At 39.6% G+C, this 25,162-nt stretch overlaps 1 protein-coding gene across 3 annotated transcripts in view; it reads right to left on the reverse strand.

Annotated features, from left to right (window-relative positions):
• dnah5 (dynein, axonemal, heavy chain 5) overlaps positions 1-25,162 on the reverse strand; it is a 112,156-nt gene that overhangs the window by 32,670 nt on the left and 54,324 nt on the right. For all 3 annotated transcript variants that reach the window (XM_053237103.1, XM_053237099.1, XM_053237095.1), the window contains 18 exons: positions 24,264-24,371; positions 23,831-23,984; positions 23,571-23,717; positions 22,465-22,706; positions 20,558-20,737; positions 18,747-18,951; positions 16,932-17,074; positions 16,618-16,752; positions 16,201-16,323; positions 15,370-15,583; positions 12,470-12,693; positions 10,903-11,101; positions 10,554-10,726; positions 10,083-10,213; positions 6,767-6,920; positions 4,685-4,952; positions 3,102-3,333; positions 2,141-2,255 (listed from right to left, as the gene is read on the reverse strand). In XM_053237103.1, the coding sequence (XP_053093078.1) occupies positions 2,141-2,255; positions 3,102-3,333; positions 4,685-4,952; positions 6,767-6,920; positions 10,083-10,213; positions 10,554-10,726; positions 10,903-11,101; positions 12,470-12,693; positions 15,370-15,583; positions 16,201-16,323; positions 16,618-16,752; positions 16,932-17,074; positions 18,747-18,951; positions 20,558-20,737; positions 22,465-22,706; positions 23,571-23,717; positions 23,831-23,984; positions 24,264-24,371 (3,147 nt within the window). The remainder of the gene's footprint in view (positions 1-2,140; positions 2,256-3,101; positions 3,334-4,684; positions 4,953-6,766; positions 6,921-10,082; positions 10,214-10,553; positions 10,727-10,902; positions 11,102-12,469; positions 12,694-15,369; positions 15,584-16,200; positions 16,324-16,617; positions 16,753-16,931; positions 17,075-18,746; positions 18,952-20,557; positions 20,738-22,464; positions 22,707-23,570; positions 23,718-23,830; positions 23,985-24,263; positions 24,372-25,162) is intronic.

Consider the following 25,162-nt stretch of genomic DNA (forward strand, 5'->3'; position numbering starts at 1 on the left):
AGCTGATTCACTTTTAAAATGTGTGCATTAAAAGAATTTCAAAAAGTAAACTATACTTGTTAGTCTAATAGGTATAGTAATAATAATAATAATAATAATAATAATAATAATAGTTGTAAGCAGTGATCTGCAGGGTCCAAGCACTCTTTGCAATAGTGTCTCCAGTGGCCAGTTCTTGGCAAGTTACATTGAACAGCAGAGAGAGACTATAGACAAACATACTTGTCAAGTTTCCTGTCAATATCTCAGTGTTAATTGTGTGAAATGCCTGGTGAATCCTGATTAGCTGATGGCAGCCATGTTTTCATCATTAAAAATTAACTTACAGATTGGCAAATTCAGTACGATGCATTACAAAATGCAGTACACAAAATGTTGGTTAGACTTACGATTCCTAAAAAACAGCTATTTGAAATCTGCAGACTTCCTCAGCAGCTATTTTCAAATTTCATGTGAATAAATGCAACCAGTCCTGAGTTACAGCTGTCTGAGTAAACCAAATTGCTTGGCATATTGTTTAAAAATCTTATATTGCCTAAAATGTACAACGTGGCACTATAATGCAGCACTTGCCTGAGAATCGTGAAATAGTACTAAATATACTACCTAGCAAACTAGGACTACCTACTGACCAAATCTCACGCCTCTACAGCTTACGATTTTTTCTACATGATGAAGAACGCCAGCAAAAACAAAAGGGTTCCGACACCTTCGGTGCTTGGACCCCTAATAGCACCTTAAAGGTTGTGTCATAGTAACATGGTTGTGAGTTTAAAACCCAGGAGTGACAAAAAGTAGAGCCCATGACCAAGTGCTCTTAACTGTTCGTCTGTGTGCTTGGGTTAGTGTTTTTTTTTTTTTTTCCTAACACACTCTTTATAAATACATGTACCAATGAATAAATAAATAAATTTTTACGCTAAGAGATGTATCCTACATTTATTTTCATGGCAGCAGTTCTGAGACCTTGACAAAGAACCAACTTCAATTGTAAAATAATCCATCATCTAAAGTTTATTTGTAGGACTCACAGGAAAGTCCATTTCAGTGACTATTAAGGTCTTTTGGTTTAGCTCATTTCTCACAGTGTACATTATTACGACACAGGGTCCATTCACCTTGGCTCTGGACCACAGAAACAAAGTCAACATGATGAAAGAAGGAGTAGAGAAGAAACTACAGCAAGGCTTTTCCCTCAATGAATTTACAAATATGGAAAATATTCACATTCACAATTATTCCCTTGGCAGACGCTTTTATCCAAAGCAGCTTACAGGCAGCCAGAATCTAATTCAAGCACAGAGTTGTTAAAGGAGACACAATCACAGGACCTCTAAAGACCTAGTATTAATGTCTGACTGCTACTTTTATTAAAAAAAGAGTCAAAATATTTCTTTTTGTTTACTGAGGTTAGGTTAAGTATAGAGTCATAGGCAAATCATGACAGTATTTAGGTGAGCTCTAGCTCCATGAATTTGTGAAACTTGGAAAACCATACTTTGCCATGCTGTTTTACCTGTTGCTCACATTTGCAAAAAAAAAAAAAAACCTAGCTCTGTATCTAAAGTTAGCTGTTTACTTCTGAACAAAGTCAGAAGCTCAGAAAGTAAAAAATAATAATCACTGATATGGTGAAGTTTTCTGTAAGGAGACATTTATTTAACATTTACAGAAGGAGTCTCCAGTGTTAGCGCTTTTTAACAGTCAGTAACTTTTCAGACACAAGAAAGTCTTCAGGACAGAGGACCTCATGCTTTCCAGCATTTCTCAGTAATTCCTTAAATATACACTAGTTAGCATAACATATAGTTAGCCAAGTCTTAGAGTCAAATGCCTACTACCACAGAGGTAACAATTGTTAAGCAACCCCTTAGCTGGGTAGCATTAGCATTAGTTTAAAAATTGGCCAGAAATTTGAAGTAAGTGTGCTGATGTGAAAGAAGAGATTCTGAAGACACTGTGTCTCAAACCTTGTGTGTGTCCTAAAATGCCTTAATTTTTTTTTTTTGCTCTATTTCTATCCAGAATGAATAAATGAATGAATGAATGAATGTGTGTTCTTGGGAGGTTCTTGGTTGACCTTTTGTAAACATTTGGATATAACTGTTTGATAGAGCTTTAGTAACCTGCACATTCATACCATGTCAGCCTTTTTGTTGGCAATCTGCAGCTCCTTTTCCTTCACCTCCAGCTCTTTGCTGAGAGCAGCAACCGATTCAGAGGCTTCTTTCAGCTTCTGAAGGCCAGTGTTCATCCTGGAAAGAATTGATGAAACCCTATTAGGAATGTCTTACTATTGTTCCACAAAACAATTTATGTCTCATAAAGCTGAAGCAAAAAGTTTCCTCAAGGGTTCTTTGGATAGTTTAGGGTTCTTAGCTTAAGTTTTAGATGGAACCCACTGTGGCAGCTAAATACCTTGTAGAATTCTACATAAAACCTTTAAGGGTTTCCCCAGAGTTCAAACCAAAGAACACTTAAGGCTTCTAGATTTAACCTAAAAGACATAAACCGAGTGTAAATCATTAACATACAGTAGTCCCCTGTCACAACTCTTTCATTCCAAACACGTTTACTCAGTTGATAATTATTATTCAAGAACACTTTATTTAATTCTGAATATCCTGCAACACACACCTTTCTTTTGATTTTTTTAATATATTTTTTTTACTCATATAATTCGGAAATTTGCTCTGGCTACAACATTCACTTTTTCAATACAAGTGATTGGACTTACTTGCTTAACCAAACTGCAAATAATGTCTGATAATGGGTCTAATCAAGCCAGCTAAGGCGACAAGATCAGATCAGATTCATTCGTTCGGTATCCTGTCCATCAATTTCTGTAGATATAGTCATTGCCATTGGTGTCATCTCTAGATATTTAGACATGAAAAATGTAGCCATTTTTTATATAAAGGAAAGTCTAGCCAAGTGACCCTACATTGCCATGTACAGAATGTTAACAGTACTAGGACTCTAACTTATATCTACAGTTTATATGTAAAACACTTCTTGACTAGGAGGTGTGTGCCCTACTGTAAAACATTTTATTAATAAACACTAGTACATTAAGGGTAATAATTTTGCAGTGAGTGTACCGGTTAGCGAGGGTCTGAACTTCTGAATGCTTCTCTTTGTAGATGCCCTTGTAGCCCTGAATGAATGAGAGGTACGACTTTGGCGTGACATGGGTCGAGCGCCGATATCGCTGGAAATACTCGACACACTTTTCGGCTACACCATCTTGGAAGGAACCCATGCACTGCACCACTTCCTGTTTCACCTGCGGCGAGCAGTCGATATCGTACGTGGATAGAAAGTGCTCGGAGACTGAAAAAAAATGATACAAAACCTGTAGTCAAAGTACAATTCTTTCATTTTTGCCCATTTCCCATTGGCATCTTGCAGGCTGTTAGGTTACTTTACTAAAACTAGGTACAGTAGATGACACCCTGGAGGGACAGGTCAGGATTTTGCCAGAAGGCATTGTAAACTTTGTACACAGTCTAAAGAAAAACTGATTGTAAATGTACATAAACTGCACTGCCAAGGAAAGCACATGCCTTCTTTCTTACTCCTTCAAGCAGACACTAGTGTCAGTTTGGGGTTATATTCCTTAGAGTGAGAAGTGAGTCTGAAAGGATTAATAGAACTCAAAGAATGAAAGTTTTAAACTAAAAAGCAAGAACTTAAAATACAGGTAAAAAAAAGGCTCAATTTATCAAACAATAGCCAAATCTAGAATTGACACCTCTTAGGCTCACTGCTGTGTCGGTCTTCATAATTGTCATTCATTTCTGCCTTTGGATAAATTGAGACCTGACCAGTTGCACAACATTCTCAACAGCCCTATTTCACAGTGGAGATTTGAGACAAATGAAAAACCATTTCCTGGTAATAAAGAGTGAATTAAAGGAAGCTGAAGAGGGCAGATCAAACAGGCGATTGCTTACCCTCGGTTACCTTTTTAAAGTCCACAATTTTCAGGAACCGGTCTGAGTTGTTCAGGCTACTTCATTTCTCATTTTCACAATACACCAGCTATGCAAAATCCATCCCTGTAGGCCATCCCTATTCTTTGTCTCCAACTCATTCCTGCAGACAGCAACATCATCCCCATCCCAACTCCAAAGGCCCCGTCTCTGTCTCCACTACATCCATGCAGATCTTATCCTCATCCCCTCCCTACTCATGTAGGCTCTATCCTGTTCCCGACTCCATCCCCTGGACCCCCATCCATTCCCACTCCACCACAGGTCTCATACCATCCCCACCTTATCCCTGTAGACACAATCTCCATCTCCATCCCATACCTGCCTACTGTATCAATATCTCCACTCCATCCCAACAGGCCCCATCCACATCCACGCACCCAGGCCGTATCTCTGTCCCCATTCCATCACCACAGGCTCCTTATGCTTTTCCACCCCATGCCTATATGCCCCATCCCTGTCCACATTTAATTATATAGTAAGTAAATCTAGAATAGTAAGTCCTATTTCCATCTCTGCTTGCTGTGTACCTCATCATAGGTTCTACCTCCATCTCCACCCCATCTGTATCTTTGCCCCTGCCCATTCCATGAGGTATTATCACATAAAGATGTGTTAAATTGGCATATGTCTGCTTAAGTAGTGTAACACCTAAGTGCAACAGTGTGCACATATAAATATTAGCAGACCTGCAACAAGGGCATCCTTAGGCCATCGGCTGAACCAGTCCATGGTGCATCCTGAGATGAGGGCAGGAAACTTTAACGCTCTGTTGCGGAACTTTTCTCCCACTGGCGAAAAGCATAGCACCACATGCAGGTTCTGCCTTACACGGCTCATAAAGTAGTCACGCAGGCTCTCGTTGGTCGGAGGTCGCCGGGGAAACTCTCGTTTCATGACTGGCACTAGGTCGCTGAGGATCTCATCAATCTCATCACGTGCGAAAAGGTTGGATACCTGCAGAGAACATCATGTTTCCTGAGTCAATTTAGTGAACTAATCATGTACACAGTGGAATCACACGCAGGGCTCTGTGCTTGTCAGTCCCAGCGAAGGCTGTAAAGGAAGCATGGGGTGTGTGCCTCTCAGTCCCAGGAAGTGAAAGAGTCATGGACTCTGTGCCTGTCAGTCTTAGTGGAAGAAGTAAAGGAGGTGTGGGGTCTGTGCCTCTCAGTCCGAGTGAAGGAAGTGAAGGGGGCATATGGTCTCTACCTCTCAGTCCCAGTAAAGCAAAAGAAGGTGTCTGGGCCTGCCATTCCCAGTAAAGGAAATAAAGGAGGCATGGGGTTTGTGCCTGTCATGCTCACTGAAGGAAGTGAAACAGTCATGTGGTCTGTGTCTGGCATTCGCAGTAAAAGAAGTGAAGGTATCTGTGCCTGATAGTGACAGTAAAGGAGGTGAAGGAGGCATGGGCTCTGCCTGCCAGTCCCAGTGAAGGAAATGAAGGAGGCATCGGGTCTGTGCCTTTCAGTCGCAGATAATGGAAGCAAAGGAGGTGTAAGGTCTATTTGTCAGTCCCAGCAAAGGAAGTGAAGGAGTCATGGGCTCTGTGCCTGTCAGTCCTAGTGAAGGAAGTGTAGGAGGTGTGGTGTCTGTGCCTCTCAGTCCCATTGAAGGAAGTGAATGAGGCAGGTCATCTGTGCCTTTCGGTCTCAGTAAGGGAGTGAAGGAGGCATGTGGTCTGTGCCTGTCATTCTCAGTAAAGGAAATGAAGGAGGCATGGGGACTGCCTGTCAGTCCCGGTAAAGGAAGTAAAGAAGGTGTGGGGTCTGTGCCGGTCAGTCCCAGTAAAGGACATAAAGGAGGTGTGGGGTCTGTGCCTGTCAGTCCCAGTAAAGAAAGTGAAGGAGAGGTGAATTCTGTGTCTGTCAGTCCCAGTACATGTGACATGGAACATTGCCTCAGTGCTTGTTACTCAGTGAGGGAGGCATGGCCTCTACTGATCATAGTGAAGGAAAGGTGGTCTCTAGAAGTCTCAATAAAAGAGCAGTGACCCAAAGTGTCTATTATTCTCAGCAGAGGAGGCAAGGCCTCTGGGTCTGCCTGTCCCAGTAATAGAAGCCATGAGCTTTGTGTCTGTCAATCTTAGTAAAAGGGGTGTGGTCTCTGAGCTGGTCCATCCCAGGAAAATATTTTTTTTTTAAAAATCAACACTTAATTAAACTGGTTGGTTTAAATAATGCTTATAACACTTGAATAAAAATATGATCTAATTACCATATCATATTAGTGTTTGATAAATAATGAAAAAAAAAATAGCTTGACTTTTGCCCATTGCTGTACGTTACAAGTTAAAAAGCTGCATAGATGCCAACGCAGTTCATTAATATTACTCAGCAGGAGCACTGCTATCGAAGGTGGCTCTCCCTCTTTGAGTGTTTAATTGCCTGATTAATGATAACGGCTTCAGGGGAAGCAGCTGATGCAGGCAGGGTTGCGCGACAATAAACAGATCACTCTCTGGGGGCTTCAACTCCTATCAGCAACCTATCACTTCTTTGTTTGTCTTCTCTCTTCATCTCTAAATGTTACATTTTCCCTATGTCTTTTTCTCTGTCTTTCTCTTACACTTGTGTCATGAGTACGTGTGTGTGAATGAGTGTGAGTGAAGTGTGGTAAACTATGTGTGTCTGGAATGATGTGTTTAAGAACAGGGTCACCATGTATCACCTCACAGTTAATGACTGTGTGTGTACACCAAAGTTGCAACCTGTATGTGTGTTTGTGTGTGTGTATGTGTGTGTGAGAGACAGAGAGAGAGGGAGAGAGACCTCTCCAGATGAGAGCACATTGTTCATGTACTCGAGGAAGGCCTCGTCTTTAATCTCATTGTCGGTGAAGATAAAGGTAACGCCTCGTCCCTGCTGCCCCGCCGTCCTGTAGAGTGCCTTCAGATCCTCCATCAGGTTAGGAGTGTTATATGACCTGCACATGGCAAAAAAAGAAGTATCATACCTTTGTACATCCATTGTGTACCATTTAGACTTTATTTTTCATATTTCATCCATTCATTCATTCATTCATCTTCAGGAAGCATTCCTCCTAATCAGGATCATGATGGATCTGGAGCCTATCACTGGGTCACTGAGTGTGAGGCAGGAATACACCCCGGATGGGACATCAGTCCATCACAGTGCACCACGCACACTCACTATTATCCTACATTTACTGTGTAATTTGTGTTTATTAGTTTATATGTTTTTTTCCATTTACTGTGTAATATTTCTTTTTTCTTCTACGTTTAGCAGAATTTTTGTTCATGAATATATTTACTTATATTTACTTTATATTTTTTAGCATTATTTCAACATCAACAATCTTTTTACCTTAATGTTGTTTCTGTAGTAAACACACACATCTCCCACATATTTGACATTTACTGCAAGCCAATTTTTTTGTCTGTTTTCCTACTTTTTTTAAAAAAATATTTACTCCGTATTCTTTTTCATATTTTTTCAACATTATCATACTGAAAATTCAATTCAATTTTTCATAATTTTTTAACCTGTACTGTGTACAGTGGATATATAAAGTCTATACATCCCTCTTAAAATGGCAAGTATTTGTGATGAAAAGGCTGCTAAGAGACCAATGGCAACATTAAAGGACCTGCAGAAATATCTGATAACAGATAACACTCTGCATGTGACAACAATCTCTCACAGTCTTCATATCTGGGCTATGGAGTAGGGTGGCTAGAAAGAAGCCCTTTCTCACAAAAAATATCCAAAAAAACATCCTACTAAACACCAAACCATGTGGCAAAATGTGTTATGGTCTGATGAGACCAATTCCAAAAGGTTTTGTAATTCCATAATTCCAAAAGGTATGTTTGGTGCAAAAAAACAAAACAAAACACATAACCAAAAGAACATCCTATCCATGGTGAAGCATGGTGGTGGCAGCATCATACTTTAGGGCTGCTTTTCTTCAGCCAGAACTGTGGAGAGAATCATGAATAGCTACAAATACAATTATAGTGCAAAACCTTCAGGTGTCTGCTAGTAAGCTGAAGATGAAAAGGAATCTCAGATTTCAGCACAACAATGACCTAAAGCATACATCCAAATCAACAAAGAAATGGCTTAACCAAAAGAAGATCAATGTTTTTGAATGGCCTAACCAGAACCCAGACCTGAATCCAACTAAAAATCTGTGGGGAGACCTGAAGCGGGCTATGCACATGATGCCCTTACGATCTGATGGATCTAGAATGTTTTTGCACGAAGGAGTGAGAAAATATTGCTAAGTCAAGATAAACCACACTGATAGAGTCTTAGTAATATAATCATAAGGTGCTTCAACAAGGACCTTAGTTTAGGGGTGTGTACACTTATGCAACCAGGTTATTGTACTTTTTTCTTTTCTCTTTTTTCCCTAAAATGTTTCGGATTGTTTTTCATTTTATTTTTATACGTCATTATTTCACACCGAGGCTGGAAAAAGTTGTGACATGATTTATATTTGGTTTAATTTTTTTTACATCACAAAAACCTGCCATTTTAAAAGGGGTGTGTAGAATTCTTATATCCATTGTATGTAGAGAAAGAATTAATATGTATTGTCTGATATTATTTCTTATTTTCTACCCTCCAATATTTTTTTACATTTAATGTATATTTTCTTTGTTCATTTTTACTACTTGTAAAATTTACTTAGACATATTTTAAACTGTGATTTTTTTTTTCAATTTTTAAACCTTTACTGTGTATCTGTAGTAAATGTAAGAGGAAAAAAATATTTATTGTGTAATTACTTTTACTGTGTAGTTTTTTTTCCTACTAATTTGACATCTGCAATTAAAGTTTTTATTTCGTTTTTTAAATCTTTTCACAAGTCATACCCTTAGTGTGTGTGTGTGTGTGTGTGTGTGTGTGTGTGTGTGTGTTTTGGAACATGATGTGATGAGACATCGTGATTGCTGAGAATCGTGAGCAGTCTGTGTTTTGGAGGGAACAAGCTGAAAGCCATCTGTTTTCTCCCAAGCGATACACACACACACACACACACACACACACATTTCTTTATCACACTCACACTTCAACAGGAATATTGGCCACATTCCTAATTAACAAAAAGAAGCACTTTGAGAACATGGCTGAAATTTGCATGCAGCATCAACTCTTTTACATCATCAGGTGTTAAACATTAATACACATTTTTCACATTTTTGCTCCGTTGATGAAAAAATCTGCAGGAAACTGAAATCTGTCTGAATATTCTGTATACTGAATTAAATGCTGTTTGTTTTCTAAATTCATTTAGACATTGTCTGAGTCATGTTTCTGTCTCTACATATTTCTGAATAGTTTTTAGTTCTATATAGAGATATCTAAAACTCCATCTTTGTGTGTGTAACACTTCCCAGGTTCGGGTAGGGCACGAGGAAGCTGGAGGCAGGCTTGGAACAACTCAAAAGGCGCTTTATTTTTTTTCTTTTCCTTTCGCTTTTCAGAGGTTTCAGAGGTTTTCAGAGGATTTATTTTATAAGCACACACACATACATGCGCACACACAGCTCTGTGCTTTCTCTCTCTCTTCCTCTGCTTCTCCACAAGCCCCTCAAAGCACAAACAAATCAACTCTCACTGATTACACACAGGTGAGAATCATCACGCGTTACCTGCCGGTTCGACCTGCCTCCCCATCATCCCCAGCCGACGCTCGACCACGCCCCCGCTGCCACAGTGTGATTTGTACTTTTTGCACTTTTTTCACATTTATTGTGCATTATTTCATTCTGTTTAAATAAATTGATGGTATGATGGTGTTATTTTTTCTACCATTTTAAACGGTATAATTAATTATAATTAACTCTATAAACTATTTTAAGCATTTTTCTTTTCTACTTTTTTTTACATTACATTTACATTACACCGTATTTAAAATAAATATAGAAAATGCCATTTACTGTGTTTCTAGGTTAACTATTTCTTTAGATTTATTTTGATTTCCTGTCTATTTTTTTTTTCATTTTTTCCAATATTCTTTCCAACCTACAGTGGACATTTTTAAGTACTAAATCATTTAAACGACCTACGGAAACAGGATTAATAATAGAGCAGGTGTGTGCAACGGCTGTCTCACCGTGTCAGTGTGATCTGAAAAGTTTTGTAGCCAGCGATGAAAGATGCCAGTCTCGTAAGACTCTGCTTGCCTGAGCCGCCCACGCCAACTAGGAGGGCATTTCCGCGGGGGGTCCGGATTATCCGAGACACCTAAGAGAGAGAAAGAGACAGAGAGAGAGATTTAAATTCAAGTCATAACCAACAATTCGGTGGGATAGTTGCTTATTGGCACAAAAAAAATCTGGGCTGCACAACATTTTTGCATTTCAGGTGAGCTAAATGCATTTAAATAACTTTTACGCAAAGAATAAAACACTGGAGGTGGGGGGTTGTTTGGGTTGTTATAAGAAAATAATCAATGACTGGGTGGTAGTCATAGATTATGTGAAAGTCAATATGAATTAGCTGCTACTATAGAAACAATACTATATTAGAACACAGACATGCCGTTTTTGAGTTATTTTTACTAGATCGTGGTGATTCCGTATACCTTGACTAGATGGACCATGGCATCAGTGAAGAACACCAGGTCCATTCCAGCTCCTCGAATGCTCTCGTTGTACAAGTCCAGGAACATGTTCAGTCTCTCGCACAAGTCACTAAAGGAAACGATGGGCTCGTACACTTTAGGCATGTCGAAGTTGGTTCCCTCTGGTTCCTCCCCTGCTCACACACAATCCATCATAATTGAAACCATCTAACTAAACCTATCATTCTCAAGAGCTTCTTTAGAACAGAAAGACATAAAAAGCAGAATGTTAAGATCTTCACTAGATTGGGAACCGCATTGGTTTCCAGCAAAATGATTCTGACAGGGTTATGTCTAGTTCCGGTGGTACCTGTTGCCTCAGGTGCATCCCGGAGAAAGTCCACAAAGTAGGCGTCCTGTCCAGCTTCCACATCCACGCGGGCGTCAACACCCAGCTCTTGTTGTGCCAGGTCAGCCAGTGTCCGGTCAAACCAGGCCACATCATCGGGGCTCGTGAAGCGGTCGGCAATTACACGTTTACACTCATGCTTCCATAGTCGCAGGAGGACCTACACGATGGAGAGTGAATCACTGGTCAATGACAAAAGCTAAAACTGGAGATAATGCTTCATGATAATGTGTACTTTATGTCCAGTGCCATCCATGGCTTCAATGCTTTTCCAAAAGTTTCCCATTACCTCTATCTTAGGGTGTTGCCCTTGCCACTGGCCCTAGGCTTGCTCGCTGAGAACGAAGGTACTGATGGTTGTATAGCCGATTTTTCTATAGAAATGCCATTCTGTCCTGTCCTGTTCCATCTTATCTTATTTCTAGTGCCAGACAGAGAAGGATGGGTTCCCCCTTCTGAGTCGTGGCTTTTCCAAAGCTTTCTTATTATCTCCCTCTTAAGGAGTTGTCCTTGCCCCTGGCCCTTGGCTTGCTCACTGGGGGTTAAGGACTGATGATTGCATAGCTGATTTTTCTATATAAATCCCATACTATCCTACCACATCCTATCTGATCATATCCAATGCTATCCTATCCCAATACATTCATCCCCTATCCTATCTGATCGGAGCCTATCTATCCCAATATGTTCTATTTCATATCATCCCATCCCATCCAATCCTGTCATATACTATCCTGTTTTTCTTATTTCTAGTGCCAAGCAGAGGAGTCATGGCTTTTCCCAAGGTTTCTCATTTTTTAGCTTCATCCTAGGGAGTTGCCCTTGCCACTGGCCCCAGGCCTGCTCACTGCAGGTTAAGGCACCAATGACTAGTTCTATAGAAATATATTCTATAGAAATTTCATCTTATCCTATTCTGTCCTATCCTATCCCATTCCATCCTATACCATCCTATCCTGGTCTGTCCTAATCTATTCTATCCTATCCCATAAGTGCTATAAAAAATGCCATCCCATTCCATCCTATCCTATCCCACATTGCGGCTTTACTCTGGGTTATCTGTCTTTTAATATTTTTCTGTTAAAAGCCAGAATCTTTACTTCATCATCCATCAAAACAGGCAACTGGATTTGGGCAAAATAAACTGTCAGTAATCTGTAAATTTCGCCGATTTAACTGCTGGAGTTTTTGTGGAAAGATATTGGCATTGTTCACGCTTTCCATTTGCATCAGCTTAAATGCCTTGATGTTAAGTGTCTTCTCTCTTTGAAGTTATTTTTCATCAGTCATCATCAAGAACTAATTATTATTTTAAACCGAGAAATACTTGTGAAATTGTAATATATCTAAAGGGTTGCTTATCATTTCATTTTCCTATTTAAAGAAGATTAAATTTTTAAAAATACTAGTTACTAGAAAAGAAGTAAGGACAAAATTCTGTATAATGATTCAGGGTTTATCACTGTGTAAACATGTGTTTTAAACAATGCTTTAGTTTTTAATAACAACTCTTGGTGCCAGACATTACATTAGGTGAATGGACCACGTCTGCCGTGACATTCAGCATGCCCTGCCAGATGCGGGAAAGGTCACGTAGGTTGAAGATGTAATGAAAGTTGGCCGGCGTGGGCAGCATCTTCAGCTTGGTGGTCTGCCAGAGGCGACGGGTCAGGGGTACGAGATGCACAACGGCATCCCTCACAGCCTCGGAGAAACCACGACGGGAGCAGAAGTGACCCGTACCGATCACTCCTGTTTAAAACAGAAAGAAAGAAAATTGTGAGAAAATTGGTGTAAATGCTAAACTTATGTTTTTTTTATTACTGCCAGCAAGCTACCTATAATCAATTCATAATTATGAATAACCTTTAGATAGGTTTTAGTAGTTAATTATGTCTTAGCGTGTTTGCTACATGAGTAGCTATTACCCCTTATTATATAAATGTTGTTGGTGTAGACTGCATGTTTAAACACATATTCAGACTGTTGCATAGCTCCTGATTGGATCACTCGGCCCTTGACACTACTACACTACTCTACATTGCTCTGTATACTTCTGTTTGGTTTGTTTTGACTGTCATTTGTGTACAGCTTTGTAGGAAAATAGATACTTTCAGATCCTCTACTAAGACATCTTTTTCAAAATAATAAGATTTCCTCTCAAAGATGTGAAAATTACTGATGCCCTTCACAAACATTTTAAATAAATGCAAATAAACAATCTGATAGAAATCCCTCTTCGCATCATGTGTTTTGTTTTGAGTTCCCCATCTGCTTTTGCTTATTTTGTTTCTGTTGTAATCCTGTCTCCACCTCTGTCTTGTCTTTGTTTTGTTACCTAATTGTGATCACCTGTTCAGTGTTAGTCCTTGATCAGTTCGTATATGTATACCCAGCTGTATCATGTATTGTTGTGAATTCTTATCATGTAATCAGTTAATTTTAGTCCAAGCCCTGTTTTTCGGACTCCTGTTTCATTGTATTTTCTATTTTTTTGCCTGTTTTTGACAAAGATTATGGATTTGTTGCCATTAACAATTTCCTCCATCCAGCTATAAATATGGGGTTTCATATTGTGGTGGCATGGGCGTGGCCAGAGAGGAGGCGGGTTGAACCAGCAGGTAACACATGATGATTCTCACCTGTGTCTTATTACCACCAGTTTACTTATTTGTGCCTCTTTGTGCTTTCAGTAACTCCTATAAACCACGAGAGAGACAGACAGAGTGTGAGACTGCTTCGGCAGAGCTTGCGAGACACACACACATACACACACGCCAAAAAGTGTGAACTTGAACCTGATGGAACGAAAGCTGCGAGTCCAGGACTGACCCATTTCCTGTCTCTGTGTTGTTCTTTGTTGAGTTTTGAAAGTGTGCAGAAAAGCGCGGACTGAATAAACACGAGCCTGGAGCTCAGATAATATTCCGCCTGTCCCAACTCCACGCTCTCACACACTGGGGTTCTACACACGTTTAAAATCCTTTTGTCATCAACCACCAAACAAAAAGAGTATTCAAAACAAAAGAGACAGATGTTTGATTACCTACATAAAACAGGAAATTGATATGAAGGAAAATATAGAGAGTTAAAAATACCATTAAGCACAATCAGTGCTATAATAAAAGGTTTTAAAAGTCTAAAGTAAAAACAACTTTGAAATCATCACAGAAATGGCTGTGAGGCATAAAATCAATCATAAAAGCATCTCAGTCTCTGGATTTAACCATACTGAAAATAATCAGTGACTTGAAGAGAGCAGTTACATGCACAAGCCTAAGTATATAAAGGAGCTTTCAAAAGTTGTGCATGAAAGCATGATCCAAGATCAGAACCTCTTTAGACATTATACGGTATTCAGAATGTTGTTTTGTCTGCTGTTTTCTCAAACCTATCTGTAACACCAATGTCTCAATGCCTTGCAGAAAAAGAGATTGTATAATCCTGTGTTTGGTTATAGAAAAAAAGACAGTTGAACAGCTACTGTGACACTGTCTGATACAGTCCTGCTTTTATTTTCCAAAATGGTGAAAGCATTCATAAATCATTAAATGGGACTCGAAGCAACCAGCATGGATCTATGGAAAGGTGGCGGTTGAGGGGCTGTGGGATCATGGCTGAAAATCAATTTCTAAAAGATAACCTAAGATGAAGGCCTTCAATATAATGATCCAAGTTCAAGGCCAGGAGAATAAACATGCAGAACAGTGAGCACCAATCAATATGTAATTATGGCACTGTGCACTGTGTGACTTTGCAGCAATAAGGACAAGATATGAAACCTTTTAAATTCTGAAACTGTGAGATATTCAGTAAGTCTTTATATGAACAAATTTTATTTAATTAGCTGAATAAAATGATACCACTACGTCATCGTAATCACTGAATCATCCCAAGTCCGTTCACTTGTGCCCCTTTTTATTAGCTATTACCCGTCAGTGCCAACCCATTATCTCCCTCACCTGTCTCTTGATTTGGCCTTATTAGGGACACTGACATATAGTCTACTGTAAATTATGTATCTCTGTAAAGTCTTGCCAATATGTAGTTCAATTTCAAGCCGTTTTTGAGCATCCCAAGGCTTTCCTGTTCCCATATTTCTATATAACAAAGTAGTAAATTAGTAAGAGCAAGATGAACATTGTGTTACAGTGTTAAAGTGTGAGGAACTAAGCCCAAAAAACGTAAATATATTACACAATATTAGCAACATCTACACAATAGCTACAAAGAGCATTTAGGATTATCCTCAGTTTAAAATAGAGTGTGTTTTCATCCTATCATTTCATAATTTATGTTATGTTCCTGAGTTGCTGTCAGCCATCCTATCCCTAGTGGTAGCTAAAAGGCAAGCTCTTCTTCTCACAATCCTACTCCGCAAATCTATTATTTCACTGCGACACTGAATGAAAGCTTGTTTATACTGACCGAAGATCTTGTCGATAGAGGCGTTGGAGGGTAAAGTGCAGTTAAAGATAGAGAACTGCCTCTTGAGCCTCTGGGGAATGTCATTGCGTCCTCCACCCGGGTGAATCATGGCTGCCAGGAACTGGATGTCCACCACATTGGTGAACTCGCCAGGTTTCTCCAGGTTATAGAAGCCCCTCTGCTCCATCATCTGGCGTACAATCTCATTCGTGACCTTCAGAGAAGCACAAAGTGTATGTTATATTCTTATTTCCCTGCTTGAGAAATCCCTAAAGCAGCGTTTTATAAGATATACCATAACTACCAATTCTGTTGTCATTTTTGTATGGCTCCAGCATGTATATATTTTCCCAGCAGCCATCTATAAGGTGAGTGGCACCACCAGATATAGTAGGTTAAATCTCTGAAGTGCCAATTTGATTTGAAAAGGGGATGGGAATGAATAAAAGACATCGTTATAACTATGAAAAGACACTATGATTATCAAGTCATGCCTTACGGGTTATTTACCGCTACAGACTGTAATGTATACCTGCTGTACCAGTATATCTCAGTACCAGTACAGGCTTGTCTATCAAATAAAAACACACTCATCTATAAAGAACCTAGGTAGTAGGAAATTGTCAATTTGTAGATATTTCCATCTCTTGTTTCTCCTGCTATAGAGAAGAAGTACAATCTTGACTGCTGCACATAAGGACGGACCTCCTGAATTAGACATTAGAATAAACTAATGAATTTAAAAACTGCCTTATGTACTGTTCCATCCATGAAAATTCTGAGATAGTTGAATGCCATGTGAAGATTTCATTGAAGTATACCATAGCATACCTGGTCTCCCCACTCATTAATGATGGGCATGTTGATGTCATCAATAAAGATGGACATCTTCTTGCCTGCTGGCGGGCCATATGTGGTACCCATCCGCTTGTCTAGGTAGCTCTCCACAGAGCGCTGGAAACCCATAAATAACCAATTAAAATCCCACAGAAATCCAATCAAAATTCCATTAAAATCAATCCCAACACCTGTGGCCAAGGAGTAATCAATATATATACAAGGCGTAATGCAATAATTTTTTTTCTAATTGTCCAGGTAATAGGTATTACCGGGTATTTAATGTTTTTTTTTCTAGAAATACAATTAATTTGTATTAATTGTAAATGTCTAGCATTTGTGGTTTAAACCTTTACCTAATATCTCATGAATTGGGTGAATATAAAAAAGAGAGCAAAAAAGAGCAGGAACCTGGAACATAAGTGGAGTGGTAGCTGAAGAGAAGTTGAGGTTCTTAGTGATGTGTGATTCTGGGTCATATTTGGACAAGAAGCGCTTAATGATGACGGTCTTAGCAGTACCCTGTTCTCCAATCAAGAGCACGGCCTAGAAGACATGAACGGGGTGAAGAAGTGAAATGTTCAGCTTTTATAGCAATTTGTTTTAAAATGGATTTTAACATACTCAAAATCTATCATCATCTTGATTAATAATACTGATGGAAACAATGTTGATGGAATTAGCCCATGCGTCATGATTTAAAAGCCTTGTAAAGCTTCTCTCACCTTGCCCTGCTTGCTGATGGTGTGAATAAGGAAGTCTGTGCGAACGTTGTCCACGTTGGGCACCAGGATGGAGCCATAATCTGGCGTTGAGTCTGGTGGATAGATGTACTCCTCTACACTAGAGCTCCAGTGGACCCATTGACCTAAAAACACAAACCAGTGGAACAAAGCTTTGACCTCAATGCATGAGCTAAAACTGAATTATTACAAGTACCTGTGAAACAATACACCATTTTGATGAAATACTGTGATATTGTAGAGACACTGGTATAATAGAGATAGATACTGGTATGACTAAATACCATGACAGGATGTAGGTATTGGTATGACAGAACAGCGTAATATAAAGATAGTAGTATAAGGGAATACTGTGAGAGGTACAGATGCTGGTATGATGGGATACCTTTGCAAGATAGAAATACTGGTACGACAGAATATCTTGTTAAGATGGAAATATTGATATGACAAAATATTATGATAAATGGAGACATTAGTATGATGGAATAAAGTGATACGGTAGAGATACTACTTTGAGGGAATATAAAAAGGGGGATATGAGTATGACCATTGTGCAATAGCGATACTGGTTTAATGAAATAAGAACTGTTAGTATGCCAGAGTCTTACTCCCAATACCCCGACTGCCCCCCGCCACCTACCAATCAGTAACTTCAGTCCAGCACTGTATTTGTAAGACAGTGCCCTTGTCTGGTTCTTTACAATTAGACTTGCCAAAGAGCAAACGAGTGAAACAAAGAACAAGTAAACTCAAACCAAGTCAACACTCCAACACTGATTCCAGTAAAGAGTTGCTGGCTGACCCAAAATGTGCCATTTGTACAATTTGGCTGTATGTGTGGGGTGGGGATTATCCAAGAGCAGGCATGGAAAGGCATGGATCAAAGCTTAGAAACCACAAGACTAGCCTATATGACCAGAATGAAATTTTAGGTGAGGAAAGAAAGGCAACAATTCAAGAGTAGAGAGAGGATCCTTTAAAGGGGAGCGTTCGTAGATGCTTTTCTGCTCACCGCGATTGTAAAGAGTGATTATTTGAGTTACCGTAGCTTTTCCGTCAGCTCAAACCAGTCTGGTCTTTCTACTCTGACCTCTGTCATTGGGAGAAATACTACTCACTAATTCAGCAGTTTCTGAATTAATACCCAGCCTATCTGGCACCAACAACGATCAATCAAATTCTGATGTTTGGTGTGAATATTAACAGAAGCTCTTGACCTGTATTTGCAGGATTTTTCACATTGTGCTGTAGCCTACATGCTGCATGATGGCTGATTGGATAATTGCATGATTGAGTAGGCATACTTTATCCTAACAAAGTGGCCGGTGAGTATATACGATTGATATTTTGTTATAAATTATGTAAAGAATAAAACATAACAATAAAACACACATCCTGTTGTATTCCTTACTTACTTTTATGCTGAAAACGCATGATTTGGGGTAAACAGTGTTTCTGGGTGGAAAACAAGGCAGAAATTCTTGAATCTATGTGACATATGAAGGGACATATGAAGGGATATATGACGATATATGAGGCTGGTAATGTGTTGAGGTAATCAGCTGAGTATGTGCACGAGTATGTGCATAGCATGCCATGTGAGACACAGCTTTTAAAATATATTTTTATTTATAGCATGGATTTAAATTCAAGAGTGTGATGAGGAGATACACTATAATATCACTTCAATACAGTGAACGCTGAAGGATGCTGATGCTGAGTGACCAAATGGACTGAATAATAAGGAGACAGTGAGAGAAAGAGTGTGTGTAATTGTGTTTATTTTAAGGCACGGACCATCGGATGTGACATGGTAGTCGAACATGGTGTCCTCGCCGCGGGACGACACGTCCGGCAGGTCCAGACGAATGCTGTCATGGCGACGCAGCCAGCTCTCCATCTTCCGCCGATCGTCCAGCTCCAGGAGGGCACCAACACTCCACATGAGGGCAAAGATATACAGACGCTCCATGTGCTCACGCGTAACCTCGCCGCCCTGCTCCTACACACACACACACACACACACAGAACGAGCTAATGTCACTGAGACTTATACTGCCAGTCATAAATTTTTGAACACCCTACATTATTAGCAATTTTGTTGAAAATGACTTCAATTTAAATACACCAAAATCTAACCAAGCAACAGGTATACGTGAATTGACATCAATGTTTTTTGATTATATTTATTTGTAGGATTTGTATGGTGTACACTCCACATAATCTAGATCTAATAATGAACAGATTTTTATTTTCTTTTAAATTGTGTTGTTAACAAAGAAAAATGTCCAATATTTAATATGGTGAAGTTTTCTGTAAGGAGAGGTTTACTGAACATTTTTCGAAGGAGTCTCCATTGTCACTGCTTTGTAACAGTCAGAGTTAAACATGTAATCTTAAGTTTTCAGACACAGGAGAGTCTTTATGCTTTCTGGTTTCTTGGTAACACGACAAGCCGCATTTTAAATAACTTTATTATCTGCGGCTTTTTAACTTCAAGTGAGAGAATATGAGATGCTGGTGAGGAAATGACTGTTTATAGCTGTTATAATGTACGCGATGACAGGAACTAACTAGTTTCACAGATCTTCCACAACATTAAATGTAGCGATAAATGGATAAAAAGTACGAGACATGTTGTTATTGACATGCTGTTTGTGGTGGAAACACTAACTCTGTTTAGTGACAGGACATTAATTTTCTTAATGTTTCTCAGTAACATTGCAAGAAACAAAACTAAACATCTTTGATATCACGTAAGTTAATATTATATTAACTAATATATTAGTTACTAAGTAACTAATATATTAGTAACTAATATTCTAATATGTAGTAATGACTTAGTAAGTTGTTCAAGTTTTAAAACAAAGTCTGTCCATAAAACCTCAAGCATCCACATCTTTGAATTATTCTGATTATTCTGTATTTTCATTTGCCGTTAACACTGACGCAAATGCATCACGGCATTATATGAAAACCCAGGAGGTGCAACCAGAGGTGACAGACTCGATTCTGCCGAGCTGCAGGACATAATAGACCTTCCGCTCATTCCCATTAGAGCCCAAGGGGAGCAAATTTAGGATTTGTACCTCAGAAAGAAACTACTTTTTCACTGACAATACAAAAGACAACCTGTGGCATTTTGTTCCAGACTGTATTCATGAGTTTTTGACAAAAAGGAGAAGAGGATGCTGGGAAAAATGAAAGAGAGGGTTTCAAACAAAACAGGGAATATGAAAGATGATGCGATGTAAGCATTTTCATTGTAAATGACATCACGATATGTTTTTTTGAATATATTATGGGTACTGATAGTAGTGTTAGAACCTTGACCAAGTACACAAGTGCATATTTCATTAGAATTATATGTATATATAGTATCAAAAGAAGAATATATATAAGTTTGCATCCACCTTTTTTGGGTTCTCAGGGTGAAATAATGAAATATGGGCATCTATCTTACAGTTTCTTGAAAAAACAGAACACCCCCATTGATGTGCTCTAGTTAATTCAATTGACTTGAATGACTTTAAATTATTAAACACTAAAATGGCAAGATTTCAGAGTAGGGGTGTAAAAACTTTTGCATGTAACTATGTTTGGGATACCTTGGGCACCTGCAAGAGGCCTTGCAGCACGTTAATGCACTGCATGATGATGAAGGCCTCCAGCATGTCCATCTTATAATCCAGACACTGCACACTGAAGCGGTAGAGCTCAGGGAAAGATCCGGAAAAGAGCTCACGTAGCACTTCGGCCTCCTGCGGAGAACGCTTCCTCAGCCATCCCTGCACACATGAACAATTTAAAGCTGTTAGTAAAATTATTATTATTATTATTATTTTTTTTTTTTTATTTTTTTTTTAGTATATGCTGTACTGCTGTATTAGTATAGGCTTTTATACTCTTGGTTTGTTGCTGTGGTATAATAGAATAGACAACCAGTACATCACCATGGACTAAGAATCGTTCCTCTCCATCCATACATCTCTTTCAAACACCCAACCTCCATCTACATCTACATTACATAACGTTACTCATTTATTTTAGTATTGCAATTTAGTATTTAGTATTGCATTTATTGCACATTGCACATTATTGCACATTACATCGCACAAACGGCACATATTGCACAAAACTGCTCATATCCGCACTATATATGTGTACTGTCAGACTGCTGCTGCCACCATCCATATATCCATATATATATACCACCTGCCTAATATTGTGTTGGTCCCCCTTTTGCTGCCAAAACAGCCCTGACCCGTTGAGGCATGGACTCCACTAGATCCCTGAAGGTGTGCTGTGGTATCTGGCACAAAGACGTTAACAGCAGATCCATTAAGTCCTGTAAGTTGCGAGGTGGGGCCTCCATGGATCGGACTTGATGACCAGCACAACCCCCAGATGTTCGATTGGATTGAGATCTGGGGAATTTGGAGGCCAAGTCAACACCTTGAACTCTTTGTCATGTTCCTCGAACTATTCCTGAGCAATTTTTACAGTGTGGCAGGGCGCATTATCCTGCCGAAAGAGGTCACTTCCATTAGGGAATACCGTTGCCATGAAGGGGTGTACCTGGTCTGCAACAATGTTTAGGTAGGTGGTATGTGTCAAAATAGCATCCACATGAATGCCAGGACCCAAAGTTTCCCAGCAGAACATTGCCCAGAGCATCACACTGCCTCCACCAGCTTGCGTTCTTCCCATAGTGCATGCTGGTGCCATCTCTTCCCCAGGTAAACGATGCACACGCACCCGGCCATCTTCTTCCATTGCTTCGTGGTCCAGTTCTGATGCTCACCTGTCCATTGTAGGCACTTTTGGCAGTGGACAGGGGTCAGCATGGGCACTCTGACAGGTCTGCGGCTACGCAGCCCCATACACAGCAAGCTGAGATGCACTGTGTGTTCTGACACCTTTCTATCATAGCCAGCTTTAACTTTTCAGCAATTCGTGCTACAATAGCTCTTCTGTGGGATCAGACCAGACGGACTAGCCTTCGCTCCCCACGTGGATTAGTGAGCCTTGGGTGCCCATGAGCCTGTCGCTAGTTCACCGGTTGTCCTTCCTTGGACCACTTTTGGTAGGTACTAACCACTGCAGACTGGGAACACCCCACAAGGCCTGCTGTTTTAAAGATGCTCTGACCCAGTCATCTAGCCATCACAATTTGGCCGTTGTCAAAGTCTCTCTAATCCTTACGCTTTTCTTCCTGTTTCCAACACATCAACTTTGAGAACTGACTGGTCACTTGCTGCCTAATATATCTCAACCCTTGACAGCTGGTGTTGTAACGAGATAATCAATATTATTCACTTCACCTGTCAGTGGTCATAATGCTATGGCTGATCGGTGTATATATACTGAATATTTTTTATGTATATATTTTTCTTTATATTTAATATTTTTCTATATTTTCCTATTTTATGTCAGAACAGTTGTATAAAGCATTTCACTGCAAATAAAATTTGAATTTGAGTTTTAGAATTATTATTAAATGTTTGGCCCTCACCTCGAGGATGGGGCTCCAGCCGAGGACAGAGGAGCTCATGAACACCATGCCATTGCGTGACACGGTGGCAGGTGAAGCATTGTCGATGTTGTGCGGCTCGAAAACGATCTTGCAGTTGGGTGCCATGGGGATGCGGTCGCCGTTGGCCAGCGTCAGCGTGCGGTTGTCATCCAGCACCGAATTCAGGTTCTCGATCCAAATGGCATCGACGGGGCCATCCAATACAATCCAGACATGTTCACCTGAGACAAAAGGGAATGAAGAGGACATGGAGTGGTGAGTTCCAAACTGAGAGATCAATAAAAAAAGAAGAGATTGATGTAGACAGTGCTGAGACAGGGTTGGACGATAAATAGAAAGGCATCTGTGAGACAGGACTTGAAGACTAACAGAGAGAGAGATTAGTAAGATTAGTAAGAGTAAGGACTGGGTAACAGATAGAAAGACAGATCATTAAGGCAGAGCTGGACAAGAGAAACTGGGCAGAAAAACAGATTTCTTAATGTACATTAATATACATTGTTTTGTTTTGTCTCGTTGTTGTTTAGGTTGTTTCAGTTGTTTCTTCACTGTTGTTGTGTCTGCTCTCTGTTTATTATTCAGGCTTGTTTTCTGAAGCACGTGCATCATGACAGCGCTAACGAGTGTGCGTCCTCACTGCAAAGCCGCATAACACAGTTGTGTATGTTTGATTACGTTTCGCCCTCAGGCTGAACTCCGACTCGAGCTTCTGTCTGATTAAAGACGTGATCCGATCGTACGAGAAGCGCGGTCTCTCGGTGGCGGCTTCTTTGCTAATTTCTAATTCTGTCTGAAGCTCCAGCGATCGTTTGAGTTTTTTCAGACTTCTCAACATGCAGTTCTTTTTCACACTGAATCCTTACAGGGAACCCCAACACTGACCACGTGATGTAAAAAAAATTGAAGAAAAACGTAAAACAAAATGAGTGCATAAAGACGGATGGGAGTGGAGTCACATGAAAAAATGTCAACACTATAAAGACACGATGTAATGTTACACAAAATTTGTAGCTCTTTAAGAATTCTGCACATATTGTAATTAGCACATGCGTAAAAAAAAGAAAAAGAAAAAAAGGAAAGAGCACCTTTTTTGGCTTTCAGTGTCTTTCTCCAGAGGGTGGAGAAAATGCCGTCAGTCCAGTCGTTTGTGGCAACGTCGAGTCGGCCGAACATCTGCGCCGCCGTAATGGCTTTCGGGTTCATTCTCATCTCTCTGTGAGGCTGACCGCAATCTGAACACACACACACACACATATACAGTGTATGCCTCAGGGTATAGGTGGTGGGCTACATGTGATTCTGTCTATCAGATTAGATGTGTGTGTGTGTGTGTGTGTTTTCTTACCCGTCATGGCTTTCATGAGTGTGTGGATGCATGTGGTTTTTCCTGCTCCGCTCGGACCCAATGCCATCATGCCATGACGCACGAGCTGTGTCTCAAACAGCTGGATCACTTTTAGCCTCCAGGGAGGGTGATTAATAAGACCAGCCTCTGTGACCTGCACACACACACACACACACACACACACAAAAATCAGTTACGACAAACTAACACAATTTTAAAAATTCAATCGTCTCACAGCTCCAGGGTTTGATCCTGAGCCCTGTGTGGAGTTGCACGTGTTCTCCTCATGTCTTTGTGGGTTTCTTTCAGGTCCTCTGCTTTCCTGTGTATTCGCTTCTGTAACGCACCCCATCTGAGAACGACTGTGAGCTTGTGTTTCTAGCGTGAGGATTGACGTTCATACCGCGGTAAATTTTTCTGACATTTTTCGCACCTGTTTATCTATGGCCGATTCCAGCTGAGGGTATCCCGCCTTGTCCAGTTGTATTCCGGGGAAAAGGTCTTCAATCAGGCTCAGAAAAAGCGGCTCATCTTCATCAATCTGGTGGCAGAATAAAAAAAAATAAATAAATAGACATAAGGTTATATCAAGGGATAACCTTAAAATGCTAGTTTTCCTAATAAAGCATGCTAATCTTGAAAGCTAGCTGTGAACATTTAGCATTTTGAAGCAACATTTCTAAAAATGATACACGTATACAGACAGCTTTTCATTTTTAACATTGGTATGGAAAATAAAGAAAAGGTGAAAATGAACTGGGACGTGGTGCTGAAAGCCATGCCGAAATTCTATCCTTGCTAATAATTAATATAATTAATGCTAACATTTCTAATCACACAAGTTTGCTGTGAATATTTATTTCTTTATTTTCATTTCTTTATTTGTTTATTTTTAACTTTTAACTATCATTGCTAAAAGTTAATGCTAAAATTACCAATCATGAAAGATTCAAATTTTTTCTATAAACACCAAAGCTTGTCTTTACTCTGGGTTTTAGCGAAGTGCCTTTACCTGCACACATAATGCTAATACTGCAAATCATGAAAGCTAGCTATGAAAATTAAGTGTGTTTTTTCATCTGAACAAATACTAAAAGTACCAAAAAAATTATTTTGAACATTTCTTTTGCCTCGAAAATAGGTTTAAAGACTCAAAAGATGTGAAAATAATGACATACTAATGATTAATGCTAATTTTTTAAAATAAAAAACCAGGCCATTCTTTGTCTTTAAGTAATGCTAATATTACAAGCATGAATGGTTCAACTTCTTTGAACATCTTTACTAAGATTTTACTTAGCTAACTAGTTCCTTTTGTAGAAATTATTGCTT

The sequence above is a fragment of the Pangasianodon hypophthalmus genome, chromosome 1 (genome assembly GCF_027358585.1).
Source record: "Pangasianodon hypophthalmus isolate fPanHyp1 chromosome 1, fPanHyp1.pri, whole genome shotgun sequence".
Taxonomy (NCBI): domain Eukaryota; kingdom Metazoa; phylum Chordata; class Actinopteri; order Siluriformes; family Pangasiidae; genus Pangasianodon; species Pangasianodon hypophthalmus.